The sequence below is a fragment of the Phacochoerus africanus genome, chromosome 11 (genome assembly GCF_016906955.1).
Source record: "Phacochoerus africanus isolate WHEZ1 chromosome 11, ROS_Pafr_v1, whole genome shotgun sequence".
NCBI classification, from domain to species: Eukaryota; Metazoa; Chordata; class Mammalia; order Artiodactyla; family Suidae; genus Phacochoerus; species Phacochoerus africanus.
This window is the reverse complement of record NC_062554.1, coordinates 107,112,506-107,135,252: the sequence shown is the minus strand read 5'-3', so window position 1 is coordinate 107,135,252 and position 22,747 is coordinate 107,112,506. Positions and strand designations below refer to the sequence as shown.

The following is a 22,747-nucleotide window of genomic DNA, read 5'->3' as shown; positions in this document are numbered from 1 at the left end:
GCATGTAGCATCAGGGTTTTTTTTTTTTTTTTTTTTTAAGAGAAAATGAATTTAAGGCTGTTTTTAGAGCAGTTTGAGGTGCACAGCAAAACTGAGAGGAAGGTACAGAGATGGCCCACACCCTCCCAGACCCCACACACGCATGGCCTGCCTTGTTATCAACATCCCCACAAGAGTGGTGCGTGTTCTTACTACTGAAGAACCTACCTGACACATCATAATCACCGAGGCTCATAGTTTACTTCAGGGCTCACTCTCGCTGTTGTCCATTCTATGGGTTTGGACAAATGTACACTGACATGTATCCATCATTATAATATCATTCAGAGTATTTCCATGGCCCTAAAGATCCTCTGTGCTCAGCCTCCTCATCCTCACCCATCCCCGAACCTCTGGCAATAACTCATCTTTTTATTGTCTCCATAATTTGCCTTTTCAGAATATCCTATGTTTGGAATCATACAATATGTAGTCTTTTCTTTCCTTTGTAACATTTTTTTTTTTGGCCACCCTGAGGCATATGGAGTTTTCAGACCAGGGATCAGATCTACACCACTGCGGCAACACCAGTTCCTTAACCCACTGTGCCAGGCTGGGTATCGAACCTGCCTCCTAGTGCTCCAGAGATGCCACTGATCCCGTTGCCCCACAGCAGGAACTCCAATATGTAGCCTTTTCAAACTGGCTTCTTTCACTGAGTAGTAAGCATTTAAGGTTCCTCCAGGTCTTTTTATGGCTTATCACTCATTTCTTTTTAGTGCTGAATAATATTCCATTGTCTGGATGTGCCCCAGTCTATTTATCCATTCACCCAAGGGCTTCTCGGTTACTTCCAGGTTGGCGATTATGAGTAAATTTGCTCTGAACATCCATGTGCAGGTGTTTATGTGGGCTTGTTTTGAATTCCTTTGGGTAAATACCAAAGAGCAATTCTCCCCCCCAACCCTTTTTATTGAGAACAGAATGGTTTTCCATATACAATGGAAGACAGCACACCCAGGCTGGGCTTTACTAAGAAAAAGTGTGGTCAGGGACCTTCTTAGAGAATCTGTGACATGCCTGAATCTCCCTGAGGGGCACTAGCAGCTATTACAAGTATGCCATCCAGTAGATCCATATTCATCACTCAAATAGGTAAGGAACCCAGATGTGAACAACTTACCCTCACAGTATAAGTGACACTCTAGTATTGTCCCTATAAAAACTATGAGCTGAAGGAAAAGAAGGATATTGTCTTTTACTGGCCATTGCACAGACCTCGAAAGTTCTACTGCTTTTATGTTATTTTTATTTTATAGTTTAGTTTGGTCTAGTTTAGGCTATGTAGCAGCTTGATGTGAGATCTCAGTTCCCAGACCAGGCATCAAAGCCATGCCACAGCTGTGAAAGCATGAAGTCCTAACCACTAGACCACCAGGGAACTCCCTAAACTGCCTAAACTCCTCCCCCCACCACCTTTTATATTAATTTTTCTTATTAAAAAAGAATTTATTTACAGTGTTGTGCCAGTTTCTGTGGTATAGCATAGTGACCCAGCCATACATATATATATATACATTTTTTGCTTATATTATCTTCCATTATGTTCTATCCCAAAAGACTGGCTATCGTTCCCTGTGCTGTACAATAGGACCTCATTGCTTATCTATTCTAAATGTAATAGTCTTATACTAGTTTCATATGTTCACTTTTCAAATGAAAGTTGGGAAGATTCTCAGTAGAGGAAAGAACTTTATTCTTGAGCTGGACATGAGCCACAGGCCAGGTGACTGACATTCTCTGCTCCTTCTGTCCCTTTTCAGCATGGGACTGTGACAGGGAAGGTTCCCAGAAGCCTGTCTGTGACCAGGACACAGACATGTGCCGCTGCCGAGAGGGTGTCAGCTTCCCGCGATGTGATCGCTGCGCCCGGGATCATGGCCAGGAATTCCCTGCTTGCCTTCGATGTCACTCGTGCTTTGATCAGTGGGACCACACCGTTTCTTCCCTCTCCGAAGCAGTGCAAGGGTTAATTAGGCTGGCTGCTAACCTGGGAGATAAAAGAGAGACCTTGCCTGTCTGTGAGGCCAACTTCAAAGGCCTCAGAGAGAACATGTCTAAAATAGAAAGGATTTGGAGACATCCTGTTTTCTCATCTGGGGAATTCTTAAAAGTCAAGGATTATCATGCCTCTGTTCGGTAAGATTTGCACATAAGTAATGGATAGCCAAGTTCCTGATTTACCTTAACTCCTAAAGGGCTTTAACAGCCTTCAACTTAGAAACATGTCTTTGCCAGCATTAGGAAGGTGATCGTTGTTCAGTTAATATCTAGACTGGGGATCATACCTAGTCAGGATTATGTGTGATTTTTCCAGATGCCATTGATTATAACAAAAAGGCAATTAATTGGGAAGCCCAATCCAACAGAGCTGAAACACACAAAATTGGAATTAGGGAGGTCTCTAATCAAAGAAAATTTGGGGGGGAGTTCTCGTCGTGGCGCAGCAGAAATGAATCCAACTAGGAACCATGAGGTTGTGGGTTCGATCCCTGGATTCGCTCAGTGGGTTAAGGATCCAGCACTGCTGTGAGCTGTGGTGTAGGTTGCAGACTCAGCTCGGATACTGTGTTGCTGTGGCTGTGGCGTAAGCCAGGGGCTACAGCTCTGATTAGACCCCTAGCCTGGAAATGTCCATAGGCCGTGGGTGCGGCCCTAAAAAGACAAAAAGACAAAAAAAAAAAGAAAGAAAGAAAAGAAAAGAAAAGAAAAAATTTGGAGTTCCTGTTGTGGATCATAGGGTTAAGAAACCAACATATCTGTGAGGATGCTGTTAGATTCCTGGCCTTGCTCAGTGGGTTAAGGGTCTGGCATTGATGCAAGCTGTGGTGTAGGTCACAGAGGCAGCTCAGATGTGCTTGCCATGTCTGTGGTATAGGCCTGCAGCTGCAGCTCCAATTTGACCCCTGGCCTAGAGAACTGCCACATGCCTCCGGTATGGCCATTAAAAAAAAATTTTTTTTTTCAAGCGTATGCTTAGGGAAATTTGCTAAATGTTCCCAAATCCTTTTGTTGTTTACAAGTCCATGCATTGCTGTGAATCACATAATGAGTAAGATAATTCTTTCAAAAAGCAATATCATTTTTATTGTATATTATTGAATTCTTCTTTGCATCAAACATTTCTGGAGATTATGTTGATTGCTTGGGCCAGGAGTCAGCAAACCATGGCCCACAGGGGAGATCTGACCCACTACATTTTTTGTCAATCAAGATTTGTTGCAGCACAGCCACGCCCATTATTTACATATCATCTGTGGCTGTTGTCCCTCAACAATGATAAAGCTGAGCAGTTGTGACAGGGATGTGGGCCCCCCAGGCCTAAAATATTTACCCTCTGGCCCTTTACAGAAAAAGTTTGTTGACCTGCTCTGGGCAAAATGAGGATGAGTTGAGTATAGTTAACACCCTTCTAGGAGCACACAGACTACTGAGACACCAAAAAGACTATAGTTCTATAGTAAAAATATCCCCCATCCTCCATAAAAATCTTCTGGATTAAGGCATAGTTGAAGCCACAGAGATTTATGTTACATAGAACGCAAGTGTAAATATCAGTCCATGCGTTATCAACAGGCAAAAATCTCAGAAGTATATGGTAATTGCTTAAAAGTTACACAAGGAAGATTATACAGCTCACCTGGATAGTTCAGAGGAAGGACCACCTGCATCACAAGCATAGCTATCGGGCTCAGCAAGGTCATGTGGCCAAGTCCAGCTGACAGTTGAGAGCAGGCACTCCTATACACTGGTAAGGATCATGACCCTGCAGGAATGGGGCCCTGAGTTCGCAGACCCCTCACTTTTTAAGTGCTGTCAGACAACTAGATTTTTATGAAACTGTCCTCTCTTTAAAACATAGGCAGCTGGAGTTCCCGTCGTGGCTCAGCAGAAACGAATCTGACTATTATCCATGAGGATGCAGGTTCGATCCCTGGCCTTGCTCAGTGGGTTAAGGATCTGGTATTGCCATGAGCCATGGTGTAGGTCACAGACATGGCTCAGATCCCACATTGCTGTGGCTGTGGCATAGGCTGGCAGCTACAGTGCCAATTGGACCCATAGCCTGGGAAGCTCCTTATGCCAGGGGTGCAGGCCTAAAGAGACAAAAAGATGAAAAAATAAAAATAAAAAATATAAATAAATAAATAAAATGCAGGCAGTTAATCCAAAAGCACTTTTAAAAAGCTCTGTATAAGTCAAAGCAACACATCTGAGAGTAAATGAGCTTTGGTCCCTGGACCACTGGTGTGTGGCTATAGAAAATGGCAAAGTTGAACTGAGCAAGCAGAACGAGCCAGTCCACAGTGAGTGTTCTAGACAAGGAGACTGCAAGTGTTGGTAGTAGAACCAGAGAGAAGAAAGCAGGAGGAGCAAGATTCCCAGGGCCAGGCCTGAAGTGATGGGGAAAGCCTGCCCCCTCCTGGTCCACCTGCTGAACTGCTATTCTTCTGTTAGAGACACCCAGACCCCACCCTCTCTCTGAAGCCTTCACTGACCTCCTTGGAGAAGGGATGTGTTTCCTTCTCTATCTTCCCACATCTTGGTGGCTTATCTGCCACGGCCTCACTGAGGGACCCCTGGGGACAGCTGCCTTCTCTGTGCTTATATTCTCTAGGCTTGGTTTAGTTAAATAATAAGTATTTGCTGGGTCAATTACAAATCAAAGGGGAGAGGAAGACAGAGAACCCAGGATGTCAAGAGCATAGATTCAAAAGTCAGACTGCTGTGATTCAAATCCACTTCTGTGTGGCCTCAGGCAAGTTGTATAACTTCTCCAAACTTCATCAAAAAGAGGGATAAATTCTCTCTTTCACAGGATTCTTCTGACAATTACTCAAGACAAGCCACTTAGTATGGTGTCTGGCACAAAGCAAGTGCCTGAGGAGTACCAATTATAATAATAGTAATTACTATTATTATTATTATTATTGGCCTGAAGAATTATAGTCCTGACCGTTGGAGCCTGAAGGAAAAGTATGTAGATTAGAAGGGAGAGTTAGAGCAGAAAATGCTAGGAAGCATGAGTTAATGCTTTGCGCTTGTGCCAAGATACATTAGTCCCATAAATTTGTGTTGTAACTTCCCTGGACTGTGCTTTTCAAGATTTGCACCCAACTTCCCCCATCGTGAGGGATTTACCAATTATTCACCTGCACCAACTGTGTGTGCCGAACCCAGCCAACTGAAGTGGGACAAAGGTGGCACCATCAGAGAAGGTGATGGAAAAAGAACCCACCCAGAAGTACACTTGCCAACAAGGAAGCTTCCTGTCACTTGTAGAAATTCAGAGTTAAGACCCTGTACAGAAGTGGCACTGAAAGGAAGAACTGATTTTACCCTTGCCTGAGTGAGAGAGTCTGTGTTAAAAGTCTAATATAGGTTGGGTCTCATAGACTGATTTTTATTTTTTTTACTTTTTTAGAGCCGTCCCTACAGCATATGGAATTTCTCAGGCTAGAGGTCAAATCCGAGCTACAGCTTAGGCTATACCACATCCATAGCAACGTGAGATCCGAGCCACATCTGTGACCTACATCACAGCTTGTGACACTATCCTTAACCCACTGAGCAAGGCCAAGGATCGAACCCGCAACCTCATGGATGTTGGCCAGATTCTTAACCTGCTGAACAACAACAGGAACTCCCTTGTAGACTGATTTAAATAAGCCACATCTAAATACGTGTTTTCAAAACCCAAAGCAAAAGGAGACAGTATAAACAGTTGAATGGAAAGATTCAAAATCCTTTATTCTACTGGAGCCTGTATGCTGATCATATTTTAAATAAGTGCTGAGATATTCTAGGAAGCCGAATTAACAAGAAAGAGAGGAGCCATAAACAGAATTGTGAACTATCACATGAAAAATTAGGGGGAAAATCCGTCTTAAGTATGAGGATTCCTGATAATGAGGGCAATTTCTTTACGTGTTTGTTGGGTTTTTTTTTTTTTTTTACCCGTCTGTCAAATGTAATACAAGCTTCGCTGCATTTACTCTCATTTTCCCCAAAGGAAACAAATCATGCAGCTAAACGAGCAGCTGAAAACAGTGTATGAATTTCAAGATCTGAAAGAAAGAGCAGTAAGAGTGAGTAATGAAGCAGACCTCTTGAAGATCTTCAGGAAGAAATTGATTTGCACTCCAATGCCCGGAATGCAAGCATCATGGGTAAGAGAGAAAATGTACCTCAACTATCTGTTTCTGGACAGAAGTTGATGAAATCCATAGCGCATTCCATTAGTGAGTCACCCTGTGCTTATTGCCTCAGCACCTGAGCACTTTACAAGATCAAAGCACACCCATTAAAAGTATTATTTGTGCATGACTATTTCAACTTTTTAAACATCGGAGAGCCTGGATAGCATTTGTTCAAAATCACACTAACAATGTCTGATACTAAACGAACACCAAAACCCAAAGTGTTCTTTTTAAAATTTTTTCATTTATTTTTATTGAAGTATAGTTGATTTACAATGTTAATTTCTGCTGTATGGTAAAGTGGTTCAGTCATACACACACACACACACACCGTTCTTTTTTTAATATTCCTTTCCATTATGCTTTATCACAGGATATTGAATATTGTTCCCTGTACTATATAGTAAAGCCTTGTTGTTTATCCGTTATATGTATACATTAGCTTCCATCTGCTAACCCTAACCCTTCAATCCATCCCTCCCCCAATCCCCTCCTCCTTGGCAACCACGAGTTTGTTCTCTGTGTCTGTTTCTGTCTCATAGATAAGTTCATTTGTGTCATATTTTAGATTCCATGTATAAATGATATCAGATGGTATTTGTCTTTTTCTTTCTTACTTCACTTAGTATGATAATTTCTAGTTGCATCCATGTTGCTACAAATGGCATTATTTCATTCTTTTTTATGGCTGAATGATATTCCATTGCATATATGTACTCCATCTTCTTCATCCATTGATCTGTCAATGGACATTTATGTTGCTTCCATGTCTTGGCTGTTGTTAATAGTGCTGCTATGAAAATAAAGGTACACATATCTTTTTGAATTATAGTTTTGTCCAGCTATATGCCCAGGAGTATAATTGCTGGATTATATGGTAATTCTATTTTTAGTTTTCTGAGGAGCCTCCATACTGTTTCCCATAGTGGCTGCATCAACTTACATTCCCACCAACAGTGTAGGAAGGTTCCCTCTTCTCCACACTCTCTCTGGCATTTATTATTGTAGACTTTTTGATGATGACCGTTCGGACTGGTGTGAAGTTGTACCCCATTGTACTTTTGATTTGCATTTCTTTAATAATTACTGGTGTTGAGCATCTTTTCATGAGATGCTATAAACCTTCTTTGAAGAAATGTCTGTTTAGGTTTTGGGCCCATTTTTCGAATGAGTTGTTTATTTATTTATTTATTTATTTATTTTTATTTTCCCACTGTACAGCAAGGGGATCAAGTTATCCTTACATATATACATTACAATTACATTTTTTCCCCATCCTTTGTTCTGTTGCAACATGAGTATCTAGACAAAGTTCTCAATGCTATTCAGCAGGATCTCCTTGTTTATTTATTTTTTATCATTAAGTTGTATGAAGTGTTTGTATATTTTGGAGATTAAGCCCTTTTTGGTCGCATCATTTAGAAATATTTTCTCCCATCCTATAGGTTACTTTTAGTTTGGTTTATGGTTTCGTTTGATGTGCAAAAGAAGGAAGAAACTGTGTGGAGGTTTGATTAGGTGCCATTTGTTTATTTTTTATTTTATTTCTGTTGCCTTGTAAAACCCAAAACATTCTAATGTTGAACCATACAAAGGTCTCATGTAATCAGCAGCCTGGAAATTCTAATATGGCCATATGGAAATGAGAGAGATACGTTTCCATGCCTTCCTGAGTATAAGCCACTCCACTTCCAGCATCCATAAATGCAAAAGAATATGAGGCAGAAAGAACTTAAACAGATATTTCTCATAAGAACTTTGTAGGCACCTGGAGACATGTAACTTACTAGAAGCCCATTGTTTATATTGCATAGCTCTTAAAAATGAATGGGAGCCAAGCCAAAGCGAAGATCACCTTGGAGGAGAATTGAACTTTAAAGCAAAATTTGAATTAGCTCATCTGCTGATCTCCCATGAGCTCCTTGTTACGTTTGTTATGTTTGGAAATGGCCAGACAGCTTGTTACTACCAGGAGAAGCAGCACTGAATTTATTTACGCCTAACCGGTCTAGTTGGGAGGTAAAGGGAAAATATACATGAAACCCATCTCAAGACAAAAATACTGTCTGCTTTTCCCTTTTTATTTTATTTTTTTCTTTTTAGGGCCACACCTGTGGCGTATAGAGGTTCCCAGGCTAGGGGTCAATTTGGAACTGCACCTGCCAGCCTACAACACAGCCATAGCAATGTGGGATCGGCTTCGCATCTGTGACCTGTGCTGTAGCTTGTGGCATCACTGGATCCTTAAGCCACTGAGTGAGGCCAAGGATCCAACCCACATTTTCGTGGATACTAGTTGGGTCCTTAACCCCCTAAACCACAGTGGGAACTCTGTGCCTGCTTTTCCTTATCCTACGTCTATGTTCCTTTTTTGGCATCTGATCTTGAACCAAAAGAGAAAAGAAGAGATGGCAAATATGACTCTAATGAAAGGGCTACATTGAATGAAATCACTGTTAACAGTGCTCAGTAAGTGTTACGTAAAGAGCAAGGCATTTGCTCGGATTCCTCATCTGGAAGAAGGTGGCTAATGAAAGAACTGAAAATCCATTAGCAGTCACCTAAGCCAGGTAGAAAAAAAGCAAAACTGTTTCCATGCTAATCCGCTCAAACTCGCAGTCCAACAGCAGTTAAACTGGGCTTTTTCTCAATGCCTGACACTGTGCTGGGCAGCAGAGACAGGGAGTAAACACAGCAAGTCCTTGCCCTTAGTCGCTCTAATCTTGTGGGGAAGTCAGGCATATAAACAACCCCAAACAAGAAAAGACTCTATCAAAGCATCTTCAAGCTGCTACGGGAGCAGAACAGCATTCTTCCTGGATTTATTAGGATAGGCTTCACAGAGTAGAGATAAATTTGCCAGATAAATAAAGGCAGAAAATCATTCCAAGCAGTAGAAATGCGGCTTGTTCGTTGGTTGGTTGGTTGGTTTTAGGGGTGGTATGTGATAAATGAAATCATGGTATATTAAGAGTATGTTAGTATAAAAACCAGGAATGTTTAAAAGATAAAGTGTGGTTGTCATGCCTGGATTATGGTTAAGTAGGAGTTAATATTAGGACCCTTAAATCATTTAAGGCCCTACTCTATTATCGTTTACATTAAAGCATCCCATATTATTTTCATGAATATATTTTCTACATTTTCATTAAAATATAGAAAATATAAAGAAGTGTTTAAGCAAACGGGCTCCAGACTCAAACTACCTGGCTTCAAATATTCACTTCATCTCTTCATATCACTGGGCGCTTCCTACCATCAGAGCCTTGTTTTCCCACTTGCAATATGTGGGTGGTTGTGCTGACGTACACCTCCTGGTGTTTTGTGAAAACTGGGGATGAGAATTGAGTGGAAGTACAGGCATAGAGAAGCACTCAGCTGTTGGAGTTCCCTGGTGGCTCAACAGGTTAAGGATGCAGCATTGTCACTGCCGTGGCTCAGGTTGCTGCTGTAGTGCGGACTCCATCTTTGGCCCAGGAACTTCTGCCTCCTCCAGACATGACAGACAGACAGACAGAATGAATGAAAGAAAGAAAGGGAGGGAGGAAGGAAGGAAGAAAGAGGGAGGAAGGGGGAGGAGGGAAGGAAGGAAAGGAAGAGAAAGAAAAAGAAACAAAGAAAGAAAGGGTGGAGGGAGGGAGGAAAGAGAGACAGAGGGGAGAGAGGGAGGGAGAGAAAGGAAAAAAGCAAAGAAGGGACTTAGCTTGTCATCAGCCTCGACATCAGAGGTCAGCAAACTGTAGTCTACCACCCAATCCTACCCAAAGGATAGGATTTCTGTAAATAAAGCCTCATTAGGAGACAGCCTCATCTATTTATTTACATGCTGTCTGTGGCTGCTGTCACTCTTCAATGCAGAGTTGAGTGGTGGTGACAGCAGTGTGATGGCTAAAGCATTTATACTCTGGCCTTTTGCAGAATGAGCTTGTCGACTCCTGCTCTATAGAGTGAGGTAAGCTTAGCTGATTCATCATTTTAGGGTTCATCTGGGTAGTCAAAATTAATATTCCGGATTGTTTCACAGAGTGTTTTTTTTAATATTATCTCAGTTAATCTTCACAAATTATCATCATCACTTTGCAGATAAAGGAAACACAATCTAAGAGACTAATGAATTTGCTCAAAGATATACCCAGACCATAAAAGGAGAAGCCAGCGTTCAAATCCACATCTGCAGACTTCAGTCTCAGAGCTCTATAGTCTGTGTCTACAACACGACCTCTGACCCTTCCCCATGAAGTACAAGTTCAAGGGAGAGAATATTGAATTTTTGTATTGATTATAGGGACCGAGTCAGCATAGTCAAATTGAGGAATGACGATCTTGACAGCTGTGTATCATTTCATTTTTTTTTTTCCACAAAGCGTGTCTGATCTCACTTTGTGTTGACGTCGATTCCTCAGAGAGCATCAAGCCGTATTATGAGAGATCTTTATCTGCTGAAAGAAAAACTAATGACACAACAACCATGACACGTCACTCTGAAAAAACCAGGAATGACTTCCTTACCACCTTGGATACACTAACCTCGAAAGGAAACTCGACACTAGAAAAATTAAAGCAGATCAAGATACCCGATATTCAAATATTGAAGGAAAAGGTACATATTCATCACAGTACAGTTAACGTGTTGGTGGTTTCTGCTTGATCTATAGACCTCTTGTATTTCCCTGTTTCACATTTTATTTCTTTTTTATTTACATTTTATAAATATATGTACTCTCTCTATGCTCTATTATAGAACATAAATAATGTAAATATATTTATATTTTATTTTTATTTCTTAAGTCGTTTGAGAAACATCAAAGAGTAAGGATCGTGGCTTGATTTTATTACTTTATATTATCTACTGTTTCCAAAATGTAAAGATTGTGGACATTTACCCCTCCTGCCTCATGATAAGTAAAAGGTAATTCTCATTTTTTTTTAAATGAAATAAACATAGGAATGCTAGGTGTTTGACTCTTTTCCCCCCAAGCTGTGAGTGTAAAAATGACATCGATTGGCACAAATGCTGATAACATATAAATTAGATATTTATTCAGTTACCTAGGAGATATTTAATGGGTCACATCCATGTACTAAGCATGAACATACATATACATACTATTAGAGCAGAGCCTTGCCTCAGTGAGCCTGGATGGTGTTAAGCAAAGAAACAAACAAAAACCCACTCTGCCATCAAGTTGCTTTTTAACATAAATCCTTTCTCCCCTCAGGTGTGTGGAGAACGAGGGCTCACACCGTGTGGGCACTTGCCCTGTGTTGCCCTGAGCTGCCGCGGCTCCCTGACCCTCTCGAGGAACGACTTCCAGAAAGCTCAGGAAGCAGAGTCTGTGATGCACAATTTGAACAACCAGGTCCAAGGGTTGAAGAATCAGGTAAATGATGTTTTCTCTGACGTCATTTGTAAAGTTATAGAAATAGAAAAACAAACCATTGGAGTTCCCGCCATGGCTCAGCGGAAATGAATCAACTAGTATCCATGAGGATGAAGGTTCCATCCCTAGCCTCGCTGAGTGGTTAAGGATCAGGTGTTGCTGTGGCTGTGGTATAGGCCAGTGGCTGCAGGTCCTATTAGACCCCTAGGCTGGGAACCTCCATATGCCGCAGGTGAAGAAAAAAAAAAACCTATTTGAAATTTTTAAAACTTCCATTTAGCTTCTAAGTGAACGGATATAGTCTAGATGTTAGGTGTTCTTATACCTAGAAATGTAGAATAAAAATATAGTTGTGGCTATAAATGGTGATTTAGAAGTAGATGTGAATATTGACGTATTTTCTCATATGTATCACATATACTCATATATACATGTGTGTGCATATTTTATGTGTATACACAAAATATACATATATACACTATAATACATATAAGTGGTATATGTGTGCGTACATATATATATATACGCACACACAGACACACATACCCACACACACCCACTACATATGCTATATGTAGTGGGGGTGTGTGGGTGTGTGTGTTTCCAAAGAGAGAAAGAACGAAGAGAAAAACCTCAAAGTATATGTTTATAGGACATACATAGGCTTGTGAAGATATGTTTCCTTTAAACACTGCATAGACATGTATAAACTTCTAGCCTTGAAGCTTTGAAAAATATAGAGCTCTCAAAGAATAATTTTTTACAAGTTCAAGGGCATATCTGAAAGTCCACTAAAGAGACAAGCTTTAATGTGAGCCTTAAATATTAGAAAATATTTTAATGGGAATACACCCTAAATGCCTTGAACTCCTTTCTATGGTGATAGATATGATAAAATTGTTTTACTGTTTAAGTGCCTGATACTGAAATCTCTAATAATTTTAAATGATTTCATTTACTTTTCTAGTCATATTAATAAATAGGTACAATTTTTAATTCTCTAGTTTTCTTTAATTTTGTTGGTGAATCCAATATAGCCACCTTGAAACGATGAATACAATGTAAGGTGCCCTGTGAATACATCAGATTCATCTTGAAAACAAGATAATGATCTTCCCCCCAGTTTGCACTTTTTTTTCGACAATATATATAGAGCCTTTGATGAAGAAGAAATAGCTCTTAAAGAACTGAAAATTTTTTTACCAATATAAGGTAAATATTGTATCAGTCAGATTCTTGATTGCAAGCAATGGAAACCAACTCCCGAACAAAAAGGAAATGTATGCAAGGACATCAAGGTCTCAGACTTGACAGAGGATAGAGAGCCAGCCTTGAGAATGGGGTGAGAAATACAGTTAAGAGACACACTTGTGCACATGCGCACATGATTTGTTCCGTAATCCTCGGGTCCGTGTAGCCCAGCTGGACCTACATCCGAGTTCCAATTTAGATTAAGGAGCAAGCCTCTGATTATAGTCACGCTGGAGAACATTCCTACATAGACTAAATGTTGAACAGTTTTATTTACATAGTCGTAATTATGTATTGCTACCTAGTTTTTCACTTAGATGTTATTTTTCATTGCTTTAACAAATATTCATTGAGTACCTACTGCATGCTGGGCATTTATGTAGATGCTGGGAGAGACAGCACTGAACAAATGCACACCCAGGTTTTGCGTCCCTGTGGTTAAAACAATCCTTAACGTTTAATGTAATTTTAAACTGTTATATCGCCCCACCAATTCCAAACTGTTAATTTTTTAAGATAACCCCTGCAGTATATATTAGCAGAATCTGGCTTCATCAGCACATAAATGGAGAACTGGCGAAGGATGGAGGTTGTCATGTTGATAAAATGGTATGCTATTTTCCTCTTGATTAGAAGGGAAAATCATGCCAGAAGAGATTACTAGAGAATTCTCAGGAGTCATGGCAGAGGATGGATTGCAGAGAGATGTTTTAAGAGTGAAGTAATTTAGCAATCTCTTTCTTTCTGGAAATGGTATCAACTAATCCATCTGAGATTTCATCTGGATAATCTGGTGCTTCCTGTCCAGAGTACTGCTTTTTGGAATTCTCGCCTTACGTCTGTGCATTCTTACTTACTGCTTATCCATTTTATATTTTTATTGAACTATAACATACGTCACTGTGTTAGTTTTGGTATATAACATAATGATGTATGTATATATTGCAAAATGATTAGCACAATAAATTTAATGTCCACCACATGTCGTTACACTTCATTCTTGTGATGAGAACTTTTAAGAGCTCTCTTAGCAACTGCTATCCATTTTAAAGCTTTATAAGTTCTAGAGAATTAAGGAGCAACTCCAAAAAATTAAGATACATATTTTTAACCAGGTAAATACTTCTTTGGTTACCATTAAATCTTTTGCCACAAAATCCGTATGGCTCAAATTAAGCTGGCTGCTTTTGTGGGGAAATAAAGGGAGGTTTTTTTTCTTTTTTCTTTTTTTTTCTTCCCTAGCTGTGTTTGACCCTAATTAGCCCTGCTTCTGTCACAATTAATTTATTCAGTGTAGCTCAGCTTGTGGATGATATTGTCCTATTGCTCTCTGTTTTTTTTTTATCTTTCCCTAATTTGTTGGAATCCCAAGAAGAAGTCCATGACCTTTTTCAAGTCACACAATTAAGAATTTGTACTTCTAGTTTATAAGCATTTTAGTTCTATCGTTTCTCCACCAAGTGTTTGGAATTTATCTTTGTAGCCTGCTCTGAGTTCAAACTCATTTATTAAAGAGAGGAACGCTTTCTTTTTAGCTCTCAAGGAAAGCACATTGTTTGAGGAGTTCCTGTGTGGCTCAGTGTGTTAAGGATCCAGCGTTGTCACTGCAGCAGGTCACTGCTGTGTCGTGGGTTCAGTTCCTGGCCTGGGAATTTCCACAAGCCATGGGTGTGGCCAAAAAAAAAAAAAAAAAAGGACAGTACATTATTTGAATTTGAGGAACATTTAAAAGCGTAACTCTTTTAACTTATATTAAACTTATTATTTAAGCTTATTAACATTTTAACTTATGTTACAGAAAATATTCTCAACTCATTAAACATAATGATCACTGTAGATAAGTCCTGAATTACAGTGAAGTAACTTCTGTGGAACTTGTCAATGTTACTGAATGCTAACATCTCATTCAAACAGAATTTGCGTTTTAGATTTGTATCAGGAAGTCATTGTGATGACATCAATAATTGTTTTCAAATACTGATTTTGATTACTGATGGTGTTTTAAGAGATATGGTCACATTATTAAGAAAACATGGTAGTGAAAATAAATAATATCACCTTTTGAAACAGTCCTTTACAATGAATTTATTATATAATTATCTAGACTTCCTTTGTATTTTTAATGAGTTTTATTTGGTCCAGCTAAGTAAGAATCATCACAGAATGTGCCACGTTGTTGTGTGTTTGCCTCATTGTTGTGTTTTTTCTAATTCCAGATCAAAAATGTAAGTAAGCTGGCAGAATTCTCCAAAAATAATGCTTTACAGCTAAGCGAGAAACTGAGGAATATAAAAAACCAAAGTGAATCTGAAGAAGAAAAAATGAATCTTTTAATCAAAAACCTGAAAACGTTTTTGTCAGGTAATTTTTTAAAAAATTATTAGGACTAGTTTTTTTTCCCCTTCTCCTTCTCTTCCTCCTCCTTCTTCTTTTTCTTCCCTTTTAATGTATACTCAAACATCACAACTAATTCCAAATGACATTTGTTGGAAATGACATGTATAAATCAGAAACATGATGTACTCCTTGATTTGAAAGTTCTTTTTTATCCCCTCTCTCTTTTTACGGCGGCACCTGCAGCACATGGAAGTTCCCAGGCTAGGAGCTGAATGAAAGCTGCAGCTGCTGGCCTACGCCACAGCCACAGCAACTCAGAATCTGAGCCACATCTGCAGCCTATGTCACAGCTTGTGGCAATGCCAGATCCCTAACCCACTGAGCAAGGCCAGGGTTTGAACCCACATCCTCATGGACACTATGTGGGGTTCTTAACCCACTTGAACCACAATGGGAACTCCAATTTTAAATTTCCTTTTTTTTTTTTTTTCTCTTTTTAATGTAGCTGAGGTTCAACACTGCATGGAACTGATCTTAGGAGACTTTCTTTCCCATAGCCATCTTCTAAAGCCAATAATTTAATATCCTCCTCATGAATTAATTGACAGTTGTGATGTCAGTTGCAGTCTTTGCAATCACTTTATTAAATCCATTTACTCTTTGTAAAAGACTCCCGTGGTCAAGTATTTTTTCCATCTCAGTGTTTCTAGAAATTGTATTAGCAGCTCTCGTCCTGATTTTCAAAATAAGGGAGGTTGGGGGTGGGAAATAGGTAACAAAAATAATCAGTAAAAATGACCAGAATAATCAGTAAAGATGAAGGTGGAATTAGTTAACTGGACTCTTTCTAGTTTGTTTGAAAGCAATTTTTTTTTTTTTTTTTTTTTTTTTTTTTGCTTTTTAGGGCCACACCCATGGCATATGGAAGTTCCCAGGCTAGGGGTCAAATCGGAGCTGTAGCTGCCAGCTTACACCACAGCAACATGGGATTCAAGCTGCGTCTGTGACCTACACCACAGCTCACGGCAACGCCGGATCCTTAACCCACTAAGCGAGGCCAGGGATCGAACGTGCAACCTCATGGTTCCTGGTCAGATTTGTTTCTGCTGAGCCATGACAGGATCTCCTGAAAGCAAATTTTTAATGGTGAGCTTGATGGATTATTATTGACTAGGATTGTTGATTATTGATTGCTGTTGACAAAGATCTGGGAACTGTATGAGAAACACATTAGCTATTTCTCAAATATAAGTCAATTCATGCACCAAAACCAAAACAAAAACCAGAACTGCCACAGCAGTTGTACAAAGATGTGGAATAGGGTCCAGAGCCCCAGCAAGTGTTCAAAAAGCAGGTTCTGCCTGTTTTTCTCCGAGTTCACTGGGTCATAGAGCTCATTCCCATACAAGTTGTGGTTCTCATTGCTACTAAATAAGCTTCTAATAAAAATTTCACTTTAATTAGCCTCAGGAATTGGGGGGAGGGGAAGATGTGTTCAGATTATTACAACAGAATTAGAGTAGACATTGAGAAAAATCCTGTTCCAGAAAATGAACTTCCCTGGTGAGGGTCCTGAGATTCTTGGTCCCCAGGAAGCAGTGCCCTTCACCTGCCCAATTCTTCTCTTCTCTTGGCTATAAAACCCAAGTAAAATTATCACATTTATGGTGGTCACACTATTCCACTCTTCTTTGGCCATCTTAATATTTTCCTTATGGTCTTAATTCCTTTTTGTTTGTTTGTTTGTTTGTTTGCCATTTTTTGGGCTGCTCCCGCTACATATGGAGGCTCCCAGGCTAGGGGTCGAATCGGAACTGCAGCCTACGCCAGAGCCACGGCAACGTGGGATCCAAGCCACGTCTGCAACCTACACCACAGCTCACAGCAACGCCAGACCCTTAACCCACTGAGCAAGGCCAGGGATTGAACCTGCAACCTCATGGTTCCTAGTCGGATTCGTTGACCTCTGCACCACGACAGGAACTCCCTGAATTCCTTATTAACAGAGTTGTGTGTCATTTTACCTGAAAATGAATTTATAATCACCTTTTTATTATGGCCATACCCACAGCATATGGAAGTTCCAGGGCCAAGGATTGAATCCGAGCCACAGCTATGACCTATACCACAGCTGTGGCAATGCTAGATCCTTAACCCACTAAGCTGGGCCAGGGATTGAACTCATGCCTCCACAGTTATCCAGGCTGCTGCAGTCAGATTCTTAACCCACTGTGCCACAGCAAGAACTCCTGCAAATTTATAATCACTTAAACTTGAATTTTTAATCTCATAATAAACGCCAATCAATGTTTCATGACTGAATAGGAGGTTAAATTTAATTCACTTTTTTTTAGAGCTTTCATTTTTTTAAATTACTCAATGAATAGAGCTTTCATTTTAACGAATGTTACTATTTTTATAAAGAGCCAATTCCATGATTCTTCTAGAATGTGGTTTTCATTTCTTCCCCCAAAAATTCTTGTCACATTTTTTCAAAAACATTACAAGAAGTAAAATATTCCTTTTATATTAAATGAAAGAACCAAAGCAAAAATGGTTACAAAGAGGACATATACACGTGTCGTGTCACTCAAATGCTGAAACTTTTCCAAGGCTCCCACTATGAATGAAATCTGGCTTTCCTAACCCCACATTTGGGGGCTTGGGTGATCCATTCCCAGCCTTCCTGAACTCCTGCTCCTTCTTCTTTTGTTAACTTCTTTTTAAAATTTTTTTCTTTTTCAGATGCTTTTTTAGACACCCCACTCTGCAGCCAGGAGTGATTCTCGAGCTGTCGCCTGTTCCTCCCTGAGCCTTTGCTTCTGCTGAGACCACTCTTACCCACTCCCTTCACCCCACATCTCCAGAAACTTAATCTGTGCAGGCCTTGAAGACAGGGTTTAAATGCTCTTTTGAAGTATCTTCTCCCTCTGAACTCCACATTGTGTTGGCTTATATTAATCACCTCTGTCCTTAAGGGATCATTAATCATCTAGAACTACTTTTGATTCCCCACTGATGGTATGCCCCTGGGCGGTCAGATCTATGTCTAATTCATCTCTAACTTCCACCATGGGACTCAGCATTAGGAAGGAGCCAGAGAGACAAAGAGTGGTTACCCCAAACACTAATAGTCCACCTTCCACTTTAGTTCTCATAGGGGGTCAATTTTATTTTTCTGAAAATTGGGTAGAGATGTATTTTAAAGTTTCTTTATAATTTGTGATTCACACTATATGTTACTCCGTCTTGTAGCAGAGTAACAGGTGTTTGAGAAATCATACTAGGTATGGTTACCCAATTATGCAGATGAGCAAAATTTGTAAGCCTTTTCAATGTCACGGAGGATTTGTGTAGAGTTTTGTTGAGTCTAACCCAATGCGTTCCCATTGTCTCATTCACGGTGTTTGAATCGTAAGGGCAGGCATCTGAGCATTTTTGTTGGTTTTGAATCTGTGCTTCTAATAAGCAGTTCTTGTGGGACATTTTGTAGAACACACAATATCCAAAATCCGCTGCTTTTTGTTGTTCCAACAAGCATTTGTGCAGGATGTATTCAGCATTATGTGAGCAGTGTTTCTTTCAGAGAGGAGGGAAAATTGAGGGTGAAGAAGAATCTTTAGGGAGTTCCTGCTGTGGTGCAACATGATGGGCAGTGTCTCTGTGGCACCAGGACACAGGTTCGATCCCTGGCCCAGCACAGTGGGTTAAGGATCTGGCTTTGGTCAGTTGCAGCTCAGATCTGATCCCTGGACCAGGAGCTCCATATGCTCCAAAAAAAAAAAAGAAGAAGAATATTTGGGACATATATTATCTAATCCCTATATTCTAGGGACACATAATCAAATGCAAATGCTTAGAATTTGTTGTGGTGATATTTCCAAGATAGAGTGATAAGAAGACACAATTAACACAATTACCTAAAACCCTCCTTCTTATTTAAGAGGAAATCGTGCCTCCAGAGGACATAGAGAAGGTTGCACATCGTGTACTTGGCATCCACTTACCGAGAGCCTTGCAAAATCTAACCCCTGAACTTGACAAAACACAGAAATTTTTACAACTCTGTGAAGACCATAGGACAGATGAGAACAGCCTAAATCAAGCAGCAGATGGAGCCCGAAAGGTTTTGAGGGAGGCAAAAGCAGTTGAGTAAGTACAATACTAATATTCTCTTGAGCTGCTAAAAGGCCATCTGAAAAATGTTTGCCCAAGGAGCCATAATGTTCAAATGAAATTGCCCTCCAATAATTCATTGCCCAAAATGAGGGCTACGCTCTCTGTGGAGGTGCCCCAGGAAGCTGGAGAACTGGGAGGTCATGTGCTGAGATGCTCCTTTCCCATTTCCCTTAGACTCTGCCCTTCCAGTGATCTGTTACCTCTTTTTACCAAGATACACCAATAAATGCCATTTGTTACCTATATGGCAATATCTTAGCAAGTAACAGGAATATCCGTGTGTTTTTCCCTTCTTATATACCTATCTGGGGTTCTTTCTGTATTTACTATGATAAGCAGTACTTTGGAAATCTAAGTAAAAAAAAAAAAAAATCCCATTAAAAAGGTAGGATGGTGAGGAAGAGAATAAATTGACACTGGTGCCCTAGGAATGGTAGAGGAATGGACGATATTACAGTACACAGTGACTAACTCTTGCTTTCTTTTACCCTTGTTGACTTTGCCAAGCAAGAGGAAAAGGCGTCTTGATGTTTTTAGGAGCATGGGGTGCTGCGGGTCAAGGTTATAGGGTCAGTGGGCAGTGGTAACATCACCAACCTCCACCACCATTTCTGGATGCCCAGAAGCAGAGCTGAGACAGGAGCTGCCTTCACTGCCTCACCATCCACTTAAATAAATGACATGCATCAGACTCAACAGAAACCCCAGCCCCTTCCAGTTTTAATATTTAAAATGCGGAAGATTAAGTAACTGGGGCATAGCCACACAGCTATTAAAAATGTTGCCAACAAAGGATTTTTAACATGCAGAGATTCTTACAGTGTAATGTTAATGCTTTTAAAAAGAAGATAACAGATTATACACGGAAGAGGACCTCGGTCATGAAAAGGAAAATTCTTGTAGGACAAAAATGCTAGAATATTCCAATATTTTAAAGGGTGGTAGGATTACTGGTAAATTTTCCCTTCCTGATTTTTTTCATCTTCTTTTTTTTTTTTTTTTTGGTGGGGGGATACTTGTTAAATTTACTATAATGAGCAATATACTGAAAATTTAAAAAAAGAAACAATAAAAAGAGATGGGGGGGGGGAGTGCTATGAAAAGGGAAGACTCCAGAACCCCTACTATAACTGGAAGAAAAAGTATGGAAGGGGAAATCTACATATTGTATGATTCCAGTTAGAGGATGTTCTGAAAAAAGCAAAGCTATGGAGATAGTGAAAAAAATCGGTGTTTGCAGGAGTTGAGGGGAAGGATGACTAGGCAAACACAGAGGAATTTTAGGACAGTGAAAATACTCAGTTTGATACTATTATGATAAATACATGTCATTACACATTTGTCCAAACCCATAGAATGGACAACACCAAGAGTGAGCCCTAATGTAAACGATGGACTTTGGGTGATTATGATGTGTCAGTGTAGGTTCATCACTTGTAACAAATGTACCCTCTGGTGCAGGGTGGCGGTGACTGGGGAGGCTGGGCATGTGGGGGCGGGGGGGCAGCATGTATGTGGGGGTGTCTGTCCTTCCTCTGTTTTGTTATGAACCTAAAACAGTTCTTTGAAAATTAGTCTCTTTCTTTTTTTTTTTTTCTTTGGAAAGAGAGAAAGAGACATTATCACTGGAAGGAGTGGATGGGTTGGATAGAGAAAGAAAGGGGTGTTTGCAGTTTAGCTCTTTTTACTCTCACACAAGCATTTCTAAAGATGCATCTGCTCTTTCCCTGACTTGGTACATTCTTCCAAAGGTGCTTCTCAGCCCACAGATCTAAGACTGTTGACTTGAGGTGAGCCCATTTCTGTAAAATAGACTATCACTTGGAATGCTTGTGATTTTAACCTCTGACTGGGCCCCTGGGCGGCTGGAATGTCAGTGAAGCTTAAATAAACCTGAATAAACAGAGCCTGAAAACCCAGGGCCTTTCGTCCTCTGTTTGTTCTCTGGGAGCCTCTTGATTCCTCCACCCCCCACTCCAATAAGGATTTCGAGAGCATTGCTTAAGTTTGAGAAATCAGGGAACTGGAATTGGCTGAAGATAGGGGTTTTTTTTTTTGTCGTTGTTCCAAGCTTGGCAGTTTTATCCCCCAAATATCTCTGCTTATGACAAACTAAAAAGAAATGAGAACAGTACCCTTGATTTCCATTTCTGGTGAAATCTATATCTATGTATGAATATATATGTATTTTTATTGGCATTTATAGGTACCTATTTCTCAAAATGAAGACTTCAGCATTTTGCCTTGCTTATGAGTAATTTAAATTTACTCTATGAATAATTCAGTAAAGTTTTTGGTTGAGTCGAATGAACTGTCAAGGTGAAATAAGTGAATACTTTATATTTATCTAATCTGATATGTTAATATCTTACCTTAGAAAAGCAGCCAGCACTCTATTAAATCTGGACAAAGTGTTGAATAAGTTGCAGCAAGTTCAAGTCACTCAAGGGGGAGTGAATTCTACCATCACACAGCTGACTGCCAAGATAACAAAAATAAAAAAGAATGTACCGCAGGTATTTCTCTATCTCCTTTGAAACTAACCTGAAATCGATTTTGAGTGTGGAGACAAATAGTTTTTAGTGTCTGTCAATGTCAGGCTTGTCTTAACTGTCTGATGGGATTATCATGATGATAAATATGATTGTGATAGTATTATGCCTTTAATGTTCTAAGGAGTTCTCCCAGCATTAGTTCATCTCATTGTTGACTAAGCCCAGGGGACAAAGCAGCTTGTAAATGAAGAAACTAAGACTCAGGGAGGTTAAGTGACTTACTTAAGGTCACACAGTTAATTAATGACAGATTTGAGGCCAGAGTTTATCTTTTCTGATACCAGGGAAAGTAATAGATTTTTTTTTAGGGCCGCACCCATAGCATATGGAGGTTCCCTGGCTAGGGGTCGAATCAGAGCTGCAGTTGCTGGTCTACACCACAGCCACAGCAACACCAGATCTGAGGTGCATTTGGGACCTATACTGCAGCTTGTGGCAACGCCAGATCATTAAGCTACTGAGTGAGGCCAGGGGTCTAACCCTCATCCTCATGGGTTCTAGTTGGGTTCTTAACCTGCTGAGCCACATGGAAACTCCAAGGTTTTGTTTTGTTTTGTTTTGTTTTTAATGGCCACACCTGCTACATATAGAAATTCCCAGGCCAGGGATTGAATCCGAGCCAAAGGCAATGCCAGGTCCTTTAACCCACTGCACGAGGATAGGGATGGAATCCACATCTCCACAGCAACCCGAGCCATTGCAGTCAGATTCTTAACCCACTGTGTCATAGCAGGAACCTCAGTAACAGATGTTTGAAAGCTCGCTTCTCCCAAAAAATTAAGTGAATTGTTGACAGCTTTTTATA

At 40.0% G+C, this 22,747-nt stretch overlaps 1 protein-coding gene across 1 annotated transcript in view; it reads left to right on the top strand.

Annotated features, from left to right (window-relative positions):
* Window positions 1–22,747, top strand: part of LAMB4 (laminin subunit beta 4) — a 121,975-nt gene that overhangs the window by 80,228 nt on the left and 19,000 nt on the right. Inside the window, 8 exon segments of the mRNA XM_047753933.1 lie at window positions 1,803–2,178; window positions 6,053–6,144; window positions 6,147–6,209; window positions 10,604–10,839; window positions 11,459–11,620; window positions 15,088–15,232; window positions 19,153–19,360; window positions 21,765–21,903. Of these exon segments, the coding sequence (XP_047609889.1) occupies window positions 1,803–2,178; window positions 6,053–6,144; window positions 6,147–6,209; window positions 10,604–10,839; window positions 11,459–11,620; window positions 15,088–15,232; window positions 19,153–19,360; window positions 21,765–21,903 (1,421 nt within the window).